The sequence below is a fragment of the Acanthopagrus latus genome, chromosome 20 (genome assembly GCF_904848185.1).
Source record: "Acanthopagrus latus isolate v.2019 chromosome 20, fAcaLat1.1, whole genome shotgun sequence".
NCBI lineage: Eukaryota > Metazoa > Chordata > Actinopteri > Spariformes > Sparidae > Acanthopagrus > Acanthopagrus latus.
This window is the reverse complement of record NC_051058.1, coordinates 11560962-11575453: the sequence shown is the minus strand read 5'-3', so window position 1 is coordinate 11575453 and position 14492 is coordinate 11560962. Positions and strand designations below refer to the sequence as shown.

At 42.8% G+C, this 14492-nt stretch overlaps 2 protein-coding genes across 5 annotated transcripts; one reads left to right on the top strand and one right to left on the bottom strand.

The window, feature by feature from the left end:
• Positions 1–14: 14 nt before the first annotated feature.
• On the top strand, positions 15–5677 carry prodh2 (proline dehydrogenase 2). 2 transcript variants are annotated; one of them, XM_037081628.1, is made up of 11 exons: positions 15–183; positions 357–774; positions 981–1171; positions 2249–2375; positions 2790–2861; positions 3007–3087; positions 3563–3706; positions 3788–3954; positions 4166–4276; positions 4815–4903; positions 5157–5677. In XM_037081628.1, exons 2-11 carry the CDS (start codon positions 547–549, stop codon positions 5333–5335), a joined length of 1389 nt encoding a protein of 462 aa, XP_036937523.1. In that variant the 5' UTR covers positions 15–183; positions 357–546; the 3' UTR covers positions 5336–5677. The 2 variants fall into 2 exon arrangements, with proteins under 2 accessions (XP_036937523.1, XP_036937524.1); XM_037081629.1 differs by lacking the exons at positions 2790–2861; positions 3007–3087.
• Positions 5678–6327: 650 nt separating this feature from the next.
• Positions 6328–14124, bottom strand: eif3c (eukaryotic translation initiation factor 3, subunit C). Of its 3 annotated transcripts, none has more exons than XM_037080620.1 (23): positions 13964–14124; positions 12782–12899; positions 12630–12695; positions 12344–12533; positions 12066–12191; positions 11905–11956; positions 11581–11705; positions 11364–11494; positions 10866–11016; positions 10610–10713; positions 10261–10402; positions 9972–10097; positions 9661–9754; positions 9365–9552; positions 9013–9237; positions 8730–8921; positions 8382–8553; positions 8129–8288; positions 7855–7920; positions 7535–7622; positions 7255–7420; positions 7025–7078; positions 6328–6764 (listed from the first exon to the last, which is right to left on the bottom strand). In XM_037080620.1, the coding sequence occupies exons 2-23, from the start codon at positions 12877–12879 to the stop codon at positions 6685–6687; spliced, it is 2796 nt and encodes a 931-aa protein (XP_036936515.1). In that variant the 5' UTR covers positions 12880–12899; positions 13964–14124; the 3' UTR covers positions 6328–6684. The 3 variants fall into 3 exon arrangements, with proteins under 3 accessions (XP_036936515.1, XP_036936516.1, XP_036936517.1); XM_037080621.1 differs by having other exon boundaries at positions 10872–11016; XM_037080622.1 differs by lacking the exon at positions 13964–14124 and having other exon boundaries at positions 7034–7078; positions 12782–12879.
• Between the last annotated feature and the right edge of the window lie 368 nt (positions 14125–14492).

Sequence of the window (14492 nt, the reverse complement as noted above, 5' to 3'; positions counted from 1 at the left end):
GACACTTGTGGGCTGATGCTAAGGGTCAGTTTGATGTTTACTCAAATTTCCAAGTAGTCACTTATTAACCAGCGAGTAAGCCAAAAGATGATGGATTTTACGGAACAACTCTCAAACCTGCAAATCGCACCTGCTGAGCTTTTCATCATTTAGTTCATCAGAGTGTCACTTTCAGGAAGGAGGGTGAGGTGTCTCTTCTTATTTCTTGTTTGTTTTTGCGATTTTTATTGTCAATTTCAGACACTTCCGTTGCTTTCGGGTCAAATTGTCCTGGCTCCTAACTTTTTTTTTTTTTTTTCAATTGACTGATCATCGTCACTGTCTGTTAGATCCTTTCCTTTCTCCTCGTCCCACAGGTTCTGACATGAGAGGACATCTGACCACTCAGGCTCTGATGATGTCTCTCTGACACTTCATTGTATTTCTATTTAAGATACAGGACGTCAAAAAATTACAACAAAGGAGGAGTTATACAAAACGCCTCGAACTGACACTCCACCAACAAGCTTATCCTGTCACGTACAAACACACACTTTTCCCGGGAGGATGATGTGTTCTCATTTGCGTCCTTCAATCCCTCAACTATTGTCGCTAAGGCTGCTGGGTACTGTGGCCTCCAGGTCAGTGGCAGCTAAGCAGCCTGACCTTCTCTCAGCGACTCTGGCCTTCGAGGATCCCAGCGCCTTCAGGGTGAAGACGTGGGGGGAGCTGCTCCGTGCTCTGGGCGTCTTCCGCCTCTGTTCCTTCCCTGTGCTGGTGAACAACTGTGGGAAGGTAGGACTTGAGTTCGTGCTCATCTGGAGGAGGATGAAATAAATGAGACCAACAGGTGAAAGGAGGAAAGAATGAGTGTCGCATGGACGGAAACATCTTGGATACACTGCTTCTGTGTCACCTCTTGTTTCTCCATCCTCAATCTCCATCACTCCTCTGTCTGCTTCACCTTCCTCATCTTCATCACCATCTTCTTCTTCCTGCAGTTGATGTCGATAGCGCGCACCCTCCTGGGGAGGAGGGGGTTCTCCTTGCTGCTGCGGCCCACTGTATACGCCCAGTTTGTGGCCGGAGAGGACGAGGGTGAGATCTCTCAGTCCATGGAGAAGATGAGCCAGCTGGGACTGAGGCCCATGCTGGCGGTGCCCATAGAAGAGGATTTGGGAGAAAGCACCGGGTATAACTCAGACTCGTTTTCATCAGGTGGATCTGTTTTGAGTGAAGGCCAGAAAAATATAGTTAATTTTACTTATATGTCTCATCTTGACTTCTGAATTTTGTAGTCGTTGACCAGATTTTCTCAGGCTATGAGCGGCGAAATACATATTTTACTGAGGCTGATAATGTTATTTAGGGGTCACTACTAGAATAGGTTTATATGCTTTAGTACTGAGAAACACATCAGTTTCCTCACACGGTCTGTGCTGCAGCGCTGTTTTGCTCCTCTGTCTGATATGTTCAGTTTTAGCCAGATGTGGACTAAATGGAGTCATTAGGACCTGGACTTGATTTGCGACTTGACCTGAGACATGATGACTCGAATGACTTCTCAGTGTTCAATTTATGTTTTTGGTTAATGTTTTAATTTTTATTTATTTATTTTTTTTATTGCAGCTGTCATTGCTTCACTTATCAAAAGTGATGGGGAAGGAATGCGTTTTTGCTTGAGAGGAAATTAATCATGTGTTGCCTTTCTTGGGCCCAGTCCCCTCTTTCCTTCAATGGTTTATATTATCTTCTCGTGGACGTAAAATATCTTGAAAATTCAATGGTCAAACTCTGCACCAAGAGAAGCTCCTCTCTCCCACTGCTCCTGAAACGCCTCGTCAGCAGTCCTGCCTTCCAGTCCGTGACTTCATGACATCACACTTCATTACAGAGTCACACATTTGCATGAAATATGCCCAGTTGCTAGTTTGGCACATAAGAATGCACCTTACATAGCTGCTCTGTTGTTGTTAGCAGGCTGGTTCAGGCATGTGTGAGCTGACCAATCAAAGGAGACTGTGTATTCAGGCGGAGAGGTCTTAAAGAGACAGGAGCTGAAACAGACTGTTCAGACAGAGGGGGAGTACAGAGCTGCAGCAGCAGACAGTATGAGAAAACTGATTGTAAACCTATTGTAGACGCAACCAAAAATAATCCCGATAATGAATTTTGAATGTCAAGTCAGTGCTGATCTACAATGCAAATACAAATGATTTCAAGTAGTTGTGTAGGTTTTGTACTTTATATTGCTTTTGGTCACCACCAGAGAGAAGAGATATGATGACAACATGGAGGCCATGTTGGAATGTGTGCGAATGTCCCACAGCAACGCCTGGAGCACAGACCCGATGATGCAGCTGAAGATCACAGCCCTGCTCAGCCCGGAGCTGTGTGTAAGGCAACGTTTCACATCTCAGTCACCACTCATTGTGTTTTCAGGGACATGAATAATATATTTATGACATCAGATGTTATTATACAAGAAATGTCAAGAAACACATTTTTAAAATGCCATTTACTGGGATATTCTGTAAAAATTTTCTCAGTATTTAGGTGACAGGGGAAGCCATTTGAGAAATGTGAGAGTTGTATGAGAACCTGACATACTTTTTGATGGAGATGAGCCAAGCAGTGGCTGAATGTAGTTCAAATACATGGGAAAAAAGATAAGAGCACACGTTTGACTGTTTGATGTGTCAACACGGCGCCTCAGGCTGCTCTCAGATGTCCTGTCTCCCAGTGTCTCTCTTTTGACTCAGCGCTGTGCCTTTACCTCCCACTGACCAGTCTGTGCCGCTTGTTTTAAGGTGAAACTCACGACCCTCATCGCACGACAACCGTACGACCTGAATCTCCTCGTCAGAGCTATGAATGGAGAGGTGCGACCACAGTGAACCAAAATGACCCTGTTCGTCAGACTTTTTGTTTTTTGTTGTTTTTTCCCAGCTCAGACACACATTTTACATTGTTGATGAGGGCGAGTCATGGAAACAAAATGTGGACAATTTATGTCTGACCTTTCAGGCAATCAGCTTCCCTGGTTTAGATGAAAGTGAAGTCACACATTTCCTCTGTGGCCTGCAGAGACTCAACAAAATAGCAGAGGTACAGACGTGACTGCATCAGAGTGATAAATGACTACATTTCATATTAAAGGTGCACTATTCAGTTTTTGGGAGGAAACTGATTCACATTAATGCATAAACAAACTAAATAATCAATCTCTCCTCTTTTCATGACGGAATGAACAAACTGACCGTAAAGAACAACACAATTTCGTACTGTTTCACTTTGTTTGTGTGTGGCAGACTCTGCCACTTTTATACCTTCAAGTGGCGTTCTGAGGATCTTATTTTCTCGAGGAAATAATAAGTTTGTCTTATTTGCATATCAATATTGTAAATATAACCTTTCTGAGTTTCTAAATGTATTGTCCAAAAACTACATAGTGCCCCTTTAAACCCTTCAAATATTGTGACTATTTGTTGTTGAGCTCAGCTCTCTTCAGGTTTCATGCAGAAATCGCAATGACAGAATAACTGCAAAGACTAATAGTGTTTGTTTGTTTTGTTTTTTTCAGGCAAGTGTGAACAAAGTCCGAGTCCTGGTGGATGCAGAGTACACCTACATGAACCCCGCCCTCTCTCTCGTCACCATGGCGATGATGAAGAAGTTTAACAAAGACGGCGCCTGGATTTGGAACACATATCAGTGTTACCTGAAGGCAATTATCTGCGATATCAAAACGTCACTTCTAACTGTACTGTACTCTACTGTAGCTGATAGTTAGTCAACTGTCTTCCAGGAGTCCAGGTCTCTCCTGTTAGAAGCTCTGCAGCTGGCCAAGATGGAGGGTTTCTGTCTGGGGGTGAAGCTGGTGAGAGGAGCCTACATGGACAAAGAGAGCAAGCTGGCGGAGAAGGAGGGGCGTCCGGACCCCATCCACCGGTGCTGGGAGGATACCAACGTCAGGTGGATAAGAGTTCATGGCCAGACAAACACATAAACAAATTTAGCCCCAGTGTGTTTGGTCAATTTAAACCTGGATCAATGCTAAAAACCCCCAAAATAAATTAGTTTGTGATGGAATGAAGGCAGCTTCATGTAGTCTTGAAAAACACACAGATCATTTTTGACAGTGAACACATCAACACATTTTGCCCGCTTGCTTGTGTTTGTGCAGTTATAACGGCTCGCTGGATGTGATGCTGGACCACATATCCCAGAAACCTGAGCGCTACAGGATCATCGTGGCCTCTCACAATGAGGAGTCAGTGAGACACGCCGCCAAACGGTTGGTGACGTGAGAGAGATATTTACACAAGGCCACTTTAATCAGTGAACTGTTTGTCTCCCTAGTCTGATTTTACCTTCACTTGAATGTCACCTGATAAGGAGTATGATGGCTCCCAACCATTTTTGCCTTGTGACCAATTTAAATAATACCAGTTTTACAAATTCTTGTCTTGCAGCAGAACTTTTTGGCTTTTTTTCTGCTTCCTTCCGCTGGTACGCGGAAAGCTACTGAATTAACATCAACATATGGTTCTTCTGCTTACAGGTGTATGGGTTGTAACACGTGAAAAACACACAGTTTCAGTCTGATCAAGTTATGCCACATTATGTCAGTTGAAAATGAAAGTTGCTCAAAGCTAAATTAAAAGCCTTTATTAAAAGCTGTCTAACAATCTCATCTAAGGAGTGCAATGCTAGAGTAGTGGAGCACTTTTCTAAATCCTCAGTTTTATGTTGCAACTGCTGATGGGGCGCTTGAGCCAAAGGCTTTTTACTCTTGCCATTTATGATGTAGCTATTGTGCGTTTGACCTGCAGGATGGAGGAGCTGGGGATAGACAAGGATGGAGGCTCGGTGTGTTTCGGCCAGTTGCTGGGCATGTGTGATCACGTCTCCCTCACGCTGGGTGAGCCGTGCCCTCTTTACATGCTCTGCTGAACGTCCTGTTCAACAATGTTGTGCTTGAACAGATTGTGCACAAATCTGAATTTGGCTAATATCTGGTATCATTTGACAAAAATCACATATTCCCCAGAGCTGGTTTGTGATCCTATAAATGATATAAATCATTTTTCATCGCCCATCTTTGCCTTTAGACTGATTTATATGCAGTCTTGATGTTTGATTGGTTCACATTGTCTCTGTCCTCCTTCCTCAAGCTAAAGAAGGCTACGCCGTGTACAAGTCGGTGCCTTATGGCTCGGTGGATGACACCCTCCCCTACCTGGTGCGACGGGCGCAGGAGAATCGCACCGTGCTGCAGGGAATCCGCAAAGAGAGGGACCTACTGAGGAAAGAGCTCTACAGGAGACTGAGGCTGAGGAAAGCCAGCTCATAGGCCACCAGCACAGGGGGAAAACAGAGAGGAGGGACCAGTGTGAACTTTGCTGCTGAACCTCGAACTCTGACGCTGGCACCCCAGTCAGGACATGGTGTTGAATAAGGAAGCCACATGGGAATACAAACGGCCAACTTAATGAAGGCAAATTGATTGATTTTTTTGTATTTTGTAAGATCCAAAGAGCTTATATGAAAGCTGACTGCATGCAAGTGAGGAATCAACATAAGGCAAATTAAGCATAAAACTTAATAGTTACAGCAGTTTTCACCCAAGTGACTGTTTGATAAACTGAACAATGAGCGACTGAACAATTGAGAACAATAAATGCACCAACTGAGGAACAAGTTGTGACATTTTTGCTGCTTTACATTAAAATGATTGATATCTTTTGTACATCTACAGAATACCCGTTTTCATTTTGGGCTGCTGTGAAATGAGACTTAAACATTAACCTGAAGCAACTTAGAAGTTAGATAAGTGACACACTTTCAGTCTATTTTGCTGGTTACTCTTTACACCTTTGTTTATACGGCAAAGCGTGCTACATTTGTTCCTTTCAAGTTGACTTAATAACAGTTGCCTTTAATAAAAATTACTCTGAATAGATTCAGAATCAGTAACAGTCCCTGAATTTCTAATACTCGCAAGACCAAATTATTAAGATTATGGAAAACCAGTTCCTGGGCAACAATATTCTGCATTCTTTTGTTTTTGTTAACTTGTTTTTTTGATCGCTGCAATGTCATCAGTAATTAACTCAAATTCTGCCCAGTGAACTTTTCCTATCTTTTCTTCTGGACAAGACTTCTCATATTTCCATAAGATGATTTATTATTGACTTACTGTATGCCACAAACTGTGGAGAATCCAACTAAAACCTCTTTAGACACCCCCAGTATAAAATAATAATGTTAATGATTTTCACTGATATGAACCTCGAGTTTAGTGTGGAGGAAAAGCAGAGAAGAAAAATTCAAAATACACTGTTCATTAGTTTACTACTGTTTATTCGATAAGTCAACAAAACTTGACATGTCTGTCACCCAACTGTACTGCCACAAGCCAGCCACACTGCAGTGCCATCAGTACACACCTTTCTATGAGCAATAATAACAACCTTAAAACTTCACTTTATCCAAACAAGTTGGCAATACTTAAACACCACACTGTGCATTTGCAGTGAGAGGCTGTGGTAACTTTCAGCTGATTCAGGGTCAGTGAAAAGCAGTTTTGAGTCAAATGAAGGAGAAGAGCAAACAGCCAAGTGTTGAGCACAGAAATTCAGGTTGTTGTTATGGAATGAAGACTAGTTCAGGGGGAGAGACCGAAATCCACGCGATCCAAGCTCAGTAGTTGTTTTGGTTTTGATTTCTGTAGCCGCCTCGCTGGTAGCCGCCCTTGTTCTGCTGGTAACCGCCTTTCTGATCTGTGAACATGCAAAAGAGGAAAACACAGTCAAAACAATAGCACAACTCTCCCCTTTGTACAACTCCATCCAGGGTAGCCATTCAGAACACCTGTAAACACGTGTTATGCAACACTACGAACACACAGATTCTGTTCAAGCACGACCTGCTCGTTATTCTAGATCTGATATTTCAATGCATTACAAGTCAGTCACTGATTAAATGAGAACACACTCAGTAAGCAAAAAAAAAAAGTAAGAAAAGTCGGATCGAAACTTGCCTGACTTACCTCTCTGGTAACCCCCCTTGTTCTGCTGGTAGCCACCTTTCTGATCTGTGATGCAAAGAAAAAACAGATATTATTGTTTATTATGAAGCACTATTCAACCTTTAGTAGCAATAGAGATGTTGAAGGAATTAAACAAGATACAACATTCACAGTCAGTAACTTTAATGTGACTTGCAGTCATTGACAACAGGGTTACAGTGAAGAGTGTTCTCTAAACTCACCTCTGTTGAAGTAGCCTCCATAGACGCCCTGTTTGAGGTCGAAGACGCGCTCGTTATTCTCCACCAAGCTGCCCAGCTTCTCAGCCAGCTGCAGGGCCATGTTCTGCAGGGAGGTGGGCTCTGTGCGGTGCATCACCACCGTCTGTGTGGGCTGGTCGAGTGACGCCTGTTGGGAGGACGGAACCCAGTTAAAAGTTAAAAAATCCATTTATAGATGTAAGGACGCAGCAAAAATACCATGAAGGAATACCGTGCCGCATCCATACTGACAGAAACTTACCATCAGCTCCTCGTTGATGATCATCTTGCTGATGATGCTGTGAACCATGGGGATCTCCAACTCAAACATCTCAGAAAGTGTCTGCATGCTGCAGGACAGAAACAAAAGTTGTAAGAACATTTTCTTCTACAAGCAACAATGTTCATTCTTGTCAGAAAATTGAGGTTAAGCTTGGTTTGATCTTCATGGTTTGCTTGAAGGGTAACGCCACCAATTCCACACATAAACCACTATTTCTGGTCTAAGTGGATGCAAAATTGGTCGACACGAACCAGAGCTTCAGTTGTGACTGACGTTAAAATGTTCCATCTTGTGCTCACCTGATGGAGTCGTACACACTACTGTAGGTAAACAGGTAAGTCCTCAGTGACTCCTCTTGGATCTTCCTATAAAAAGGAAACAATGAGAAAATTCATAAGAATGAAATCATGTAGGGCAACGCAAGTAGTTTATAATTGTAAATAATATCTGAATTGCCTGACTGAATCATGGCATGGATATTAAGCAAACTCAGTTCTAATTCCTGAAATCATTCTTAATCACAACAGCTACTTGATAAGACTGATTTGAGCGATAAGAACATTTTACACGAACCTGACAAGCATCTCTCGTACTCGCTGTGTCTCAGGAAACAGGTCCCAGACCTTACTGTTCATCTTCTCATTGATGATGAATGAGTGGCAGGTACGCCAGTCTCCCATCTTCATGGCCTTGCTGGCTGCCACCACATGCTCCCTCATGCTCTCTGGGGGTCCTGGAGGACAAATGGAGGGCAACAGTTATTCTCTCTGGTTTCTATGATGAGTAAACATCCTGCTGTAAACAGCTGAGGGGACATGTTGCATACCGAGCAGTGGCTGTCTCTCTCCCACCCTGAGCTGGTGGTGGAACTGCTTGCTGATCATCCTGCGGCGGGCGTCGAACTCATGGGCGGCCATGTAGGGGATTTCCAGAAGCATAGCTGACACCAGGTACACACACTCCAGCAGCTCCAGGTTGATGTGCATGTGGAACGGCACCTGTGAGGGAAGTGAAAAGCAACATCAGATTCTGTACCACCTGACATCATCCCAATGTTCTGAAAGTACTCACAATTTTTATAATGTACTTCAAGAGTGCTTTAATTTTAATCATGATATTTCCCAGAAACAGATACCCCTATCGCCACCAACATGTGAAAGTAATTGACACTTACTTGTCTTCGCTTTTCAATCTTCTCCTGTTCAGCGTTCCTCTCTTGCATGTTCCTCATGAGCAAACCCTGTCCCAGGAGCTCCTTGGCGCGGCCAGAAGACTGGATGTCCAACAGGGCGTTGTGGGCGTCTTTAATCATGCCCTGCCTGAATGCACAGATGCCAAGCTGGACCATGGTTCTGTTGTACAGGATCTACATGAAAGACAATACGGGTACTTAGCTTTTCAATTCAAGTTTCATTTGTTGCTCTTTAGTGTAGCTCTGTGTCTGCCTGCCTGCCTACCTGTACGGGTGGATCAGCGTGCTGAATGTTGTCCTGCAGGTGGCTCATCAGCATCAGGTCGCGGGCCTGATACCAGCGGGAGTGCAGGGCGTGGTGGTAGATGTGGCAGAGGATAGCGCAGGTACGGATACGGTCGGTGCGATCCTTGGCGTAGATGAATTTGCAGAAGCGGTCCATGATGACGGCGCTGTCCTCCCCCTCACTCTCCTCCTGGTCCTGCTCTGACTAAACGGAAGACAAAGAAACATAACTCAGCATTCATAAAAACGCCCAGATGTGCTTCCACTTCACACCCTACTTCTTGTGTATACCACACTCAAGATCAGCCATACGAATACTTTTCTTTTCTCACCTTGGACTCTCCCTGGAGGCCTAGGCTGCGGCGGTGGGCCTTGTAGTCAAACTTATAGTAGGTGTGCATGATTCTGCGCAGGTAGATGCGGCAAATCTCCTCCGTGCTGCCCTTGTTCTCCATGTAGTCGAGCAGTCGGTCAATGATGCCACACACTCGTCCTTCATCTTTCAGATTGTCGACATATTCTGGAGGAGGAGTGGAAAAGAAAGTGATGAGCTACTACAAATGATACAGCTACACACTATGATTTCATATCTAAAATTAAAATACTCAAAATGAAAAATAATTCTCACCTTGCGAGTGGGGATCAGTGTTCTGCATGATCTTGGTAAACTCTTCATCCATCCTCTCAACCAATGTTAAGATGCATCCACGCACCCTGTATGGCTGACAAACACACACACAAATCAATAAATACTTAATCAATGCCATCCTCCATCAGCAGTTACAAAATGCAACCACAAATGATGCACATTGTATGCAAGTTTCATTTTTATGTAAGCTAAAAATGATGCTTCTCCATAATTTATAGCACAGATGATGCAGATACAGAAACAAAGACATTGTTGGGTCTCAACCACACCCGAAAGTAAGAGGGGGATACCTGGTCAGTGTTGCTCAGACTCTCACTGTCCTCTGCGATGTTCTCCCCGATGAAGATGTTGTTGTTTTCAAAGAGGATGTTCAACAGCTCATCTATACAGTCCAGGCACTTTTTCCACATGTCAGGCTGAGGGAAAACAAGGTAATTCAGATATTTTATCATTTCAATGGGTGTGTTATACCAATACATAAATATGTGCACTTGTTCAAATCAATTAGACTTTTTTTTTTAAAAATTGTTACTAGGTATAAAACCTGAATCTAAAGTTACATCATAACTAGGCTCCTACCTTCATGAATGCTGCCAAGTTGGGGTTGTAGTCATACAGGGAGGCGATGATGTTGAATTTGATCTTGACCATGATACCTTGGCCCAAGTTATTCTCATTAGCGATGTTAGCCAGAGCGTGGAGCAGTTCAATCTGTGCAGCCCTGTCAGAGGGAGGAAAAAGGAAGGTTGCTTTAAATTACAGACTGTACCTTTAAATATAAAATACAATAAACAACTATATATACTGTGAGTGTAAATAAGCGATACAATTTAATACATTATCTATGTTGGTGTTTCTTTAGTATGATTAACATATGTGGCAGTATTTCATTTAAGTAGTAGAGCTTTAATGTACGATGCGATGTTACCTGTCTGTGCCCTTTTTGCCTCTTGCTTGCAGGATCTCATTCAACTTCTTCACCACCACCGGTACGTTGATCTCTGTACCCTTGGCAAACATCTTGGGCTTTTCCTGATAGACAGAGTGCACCACATGACAAGATTAATATAGACAGTATTTGTTGATTCATATTATGCAAGTGTTTCAAATAGGGATGAGTTTGAAACCAATTATTCTATCTTTTTCCACTAAATCTAAAAATGTCTAATCCAAATATGTGATACCTTTACCATCGGAGCGCCTCCTTTAACTTTCTCCCAGCCTCCTTCAACCTCTTCTCCTCCCTCCTCCTCAGCCTCCTCCTCTAGCCGCTCCTTCTTCTTGGTCTTTTTCTTCTTCAGCACTTTTTTGTCGGTCTTCTCTGGCTCTTGGTTCCTGAGGACAGATGCTGGGTGAGTGTTTGTAAGTCTACATCATACTCATTTGACTTACTGCCAGGGCTGAAATTTGGTACTCCTTTTCATTATTACTTTATATGACAATTATTCACTTTCATATCATTCAACAATTTGGCCTGTAAAATATCAAAGATAATGTAAAAAATTAAGCCAAACGTCCCCCCCACAGTAAAAAAAACTCCATTATCAAAGCTCTACCTGATTCATTTTCTCTCAAAGCATGTGTCAAATTTTGCCTTGTGCTGTCACATTCAGCTTATATCTCTAAAAATGTCTGAATATTGTCTGATGTAAATCAAAAACTAAGATGAGAAGAAGACTCACTTCTTGAGGAAGACCATGGCCATAGATGCACCCTGTCCATCTCCATCATCTGAGCTCTCACTGCCACTGCCCACGCTGTCCGAGCCCCAGTCTCCATCATCATCTTCGTCATCACTAGAAGAGGACTCATCCTATCACAGTGAGAGAAACCCCAGCACATTAACACAAGGTTGTTTGTTGTTGTTGTTCATTCTTATACATCGCGCGGGCCTCTTACCCCGGATCCTTTGGCAGTCTTGAGGAACTTGCTGGCGTCTGCGGAAGCCTCTGGCTTTTTCTTTAAGAATGCCTTGGCTGACACTCCGTCCTCTCCTTCCTCTCCCTCGCTGTCAGACGACGAGCCTTGTAGGACCAAAAAAGAATGGATTTGAGAGTCGACCTGTGATCGTACTAGCATCCATTTGTCTATAATGCTTGCAACAGAGTTTGGCACAACATGAGAACCTGCTGTGTGGCGGATACTGGCAAAACATTATAAATTCCATTCTGCAGATCCTTTACAATTCTACAGTATCCTCAGATACGGAAACATATAGCTCACCAGAATCGCCCGGCTCCTTCTCCTCCTCTTCATCTGCAGACTCCTGTGGGTTCTAACAAAGACACAGAAGGCACTGAGGTTTTAGTTTCACCTCTCTTAACCATTCAAATTTCTGTATGTTTTAAAGCACAGAAGAAATTAGATAAAGTGTCCTAACGTACCTCCTTGTATGCAGCTATCTCAGTTTCATAGTCTCTGTTGTACTTGCGGATCTTCTGACGGAGTGTACTGAGGGCTTTTGCATTGTTTTTGTTCATCTTCTTCTTGCCCTCTTTGTCCTCCCAAAGCTAGAAGAACATAATATTAATCACTTCAAGCTAAACTGAAAATGTCAGACTAGGTTTACCAAAGTTAATATACTTTAGTATCTGCAGGGAATATTAACTCATAATTAAATTACACAGTTGGTATTCTTAAGATTTAATTTCAGTCTACTGACCTGGTTCAGGTAGTCCTCCAGGTCGGCTAGCAGACGGATATAAAAAGGTGGGACACCCTCTTTGTCCACGATATTCTTGCTTTTGAGGAACGCTCGACATAGCTGTTCAAACTCTTCCAGACATTTGGCCATGTCACGAATCTTCATAGCATTGCGGATAGTCTTGATGAGGTTGGTCAACTCCTCGAACCTTACATTTGAGAATGAAAGCATTCCAGGCAAAACTGATAAGCGATTCTGCTAATTTTCAGAAAAAGAAAAGACAAAGAAAAGTGGCCACACCAACCTTTTATCTTTGGCGCTGCGCACCACTCTCTTGGTATCCTCCTCATCGTCACTAAGAAGCAACGACCTATAAAAGAAACAAGTATGTGTGAGGTTATGACAAAAAGTGGAATTTGAGTCCTGATGATAGGATTTATTTTAAGATGTACTGACTGCTTGAAAGTCGTCCCGGGTGCTTTAGGGGCGATCTCATCGGCGGATGAGGACTCCTCTGACTCGCTGTCAGACCCGGTGGCAAAGAAACGAGACATCGCTGAAAGAAGATGTCAATCTGCAAGGACAAAATTAAACATGTGAGGAATGATACACAAGAAAACGCAGCATCTGTCTACATCAGCAATATATGAAATGTGAACTTTTGCTCTGTTGCGAATGAAAACTATTTTCTAAATGATCGAATTCATAACCCTAATCCTTTTTCATAATCTTGCTTTTATGTGTCAGTCTATCATTTTGTTCTTTTGACTAATCTTTATCTGTTAATCTGTCTATTTTGTCTTAAGTGGGACCTTATGGTCGTTCTTTAAGCTTTAAAAAAACAAACTGTAATGCCTTTGAGCGCTTTGCCTTTAACTTGTATTCAATACTCTTGTTTTAACTTCCCCTGTTCTGTATAAGACTGATTTAGTATAAGTCAATTTATCATTACACAGTGTAACTTACAAATGGGAAAAACAACACTTTCCTAAGATGAATAATGAAGAATAGGTGTTTTAGGTGTAAACCATTCCAATGGAGTTTGTCGGTGGTAAGATGTCAGTAAACGGTGTCGAGCTATATGTTATTTGGCTAGCTAACGTAAGCTACAACACTGTCGCTGCCCAACAATCACACAATAAAGGACTGGTGTTTGCTTGGGTTACCTCAACATGCTACGACATTGCAGACAGTGAAGACGCAAACATTGTTTAAGGATTAATTTAACACAGCATATAACGTTTGACATGCTCTTAGTCACTGATGATTGTCCTTAGCGAAAATCAACGGGGCTAAGTTAAAAACTGGTGTAACGTTACGTACGTGCTATGCTAACATCTAGCATCTAGCGTTGACAGCTGGTTTAGAAGTAGCCTTCCAAACTCCAGCGCTGGAAGCAACTGGCGTAACAAAATCCCGTAAAGTACATTTTCGTTACAAAATTCACATAATGTGAAAACACACCGTAGCCTTGTAAGCAAACTAACGATGATCACCATCTGACACACTAACGTGGCGCGGGGTTGTTGCTAAGCTAACGCTAGCACCAGGCCTCCCCGCATGTGTCGCCGGCAAATACACTTCACGAATACGACGAATATCCTCTCATAGTTCAGTAAAATATTGCCACAGACTTACCTACGTCCTCGTGAAAGTTGTCCTGTCGTGTGTCTGTCTGCTTTGGGTCGTTGTTAAATCCAGTTTTGCAGTGCAGCGGCCACAAATAAAGGCGTGCGACAGCCTTGCCGGGCACTTGCGTCAGGAAAGGAAGTGAGCTGTAGATCAACACAGCATAGGGATGGACCACAGCAGAGCTACAGTCACCAGAGACGAGCTGTGTCGCCACCCAGTGGTGCAACACCTTAAAGACATTCACCTGTTCATAATGTTCATAATGAAGACACAGAACATAATAATAGAACACACAGTGAACAGATTACACACCGCGTATTTATTTCACACATCTTAGATATAAACAAAGACTTTAAATCACACCACATGTCAGAATGAGAAGAAGCTCGAGGTTATAAACACATACAGTACCTTCATCTCACTACTTTAATATTTCGACATACTGCGTCAGCCATATTGCAGAGCTTTATCATGTCCTTTTCTACATTCTTGTAGGTCAGATGACAGCTTATTGAAGCACTTTTTGTGTTCATTT

Bases quoted from the DNA above. Each gene is read 5' to 3' on its own strand.
- prodh2 (XM_037081628.1), top strand. From the start codon at position 547: ATGATGTGTTCTCATTTGCGTCCTTCAATCCCTCAACTATTGTCGCTA. The intron at 775-980 runs GTAGGACTTGAG...TTCTTCCTGCAG, and splicing joins TGGTGAACAACTGTGGGAAG to TTGATGTCGATAGCGCGCAC. The intron at 4,904-5,156 runs GTGAGCCGTGCC...TCCTTCCTCAAG, and splicing joins TCACGTCTCCCTCACGCTGG to CTAAAGAAGGCTACGCCGTG.
- eif3c (XM_037080620.1), bottom strand. From the start codon at position 12,879: ATGTCTCGTTTCTTTGCCACCGGGTCTGACAGCGAGTCAGAGGAGTCC. The intron at 11,017-11,363 runs GTGAGTCTTCTT...ATCTGTCCTCAG, and splicing joins GCCATGGTCTTCCTCAAGAA to GAACCAAGAGCCAGAGAAGA. The intron at 7,079-7,254 runs GTGAGTTTAGAG...TTTGCATCACAG, and splicing joins TGGAGGCTACTTCAACAGAG to ATCAGAAAGGTGGCTACCAG.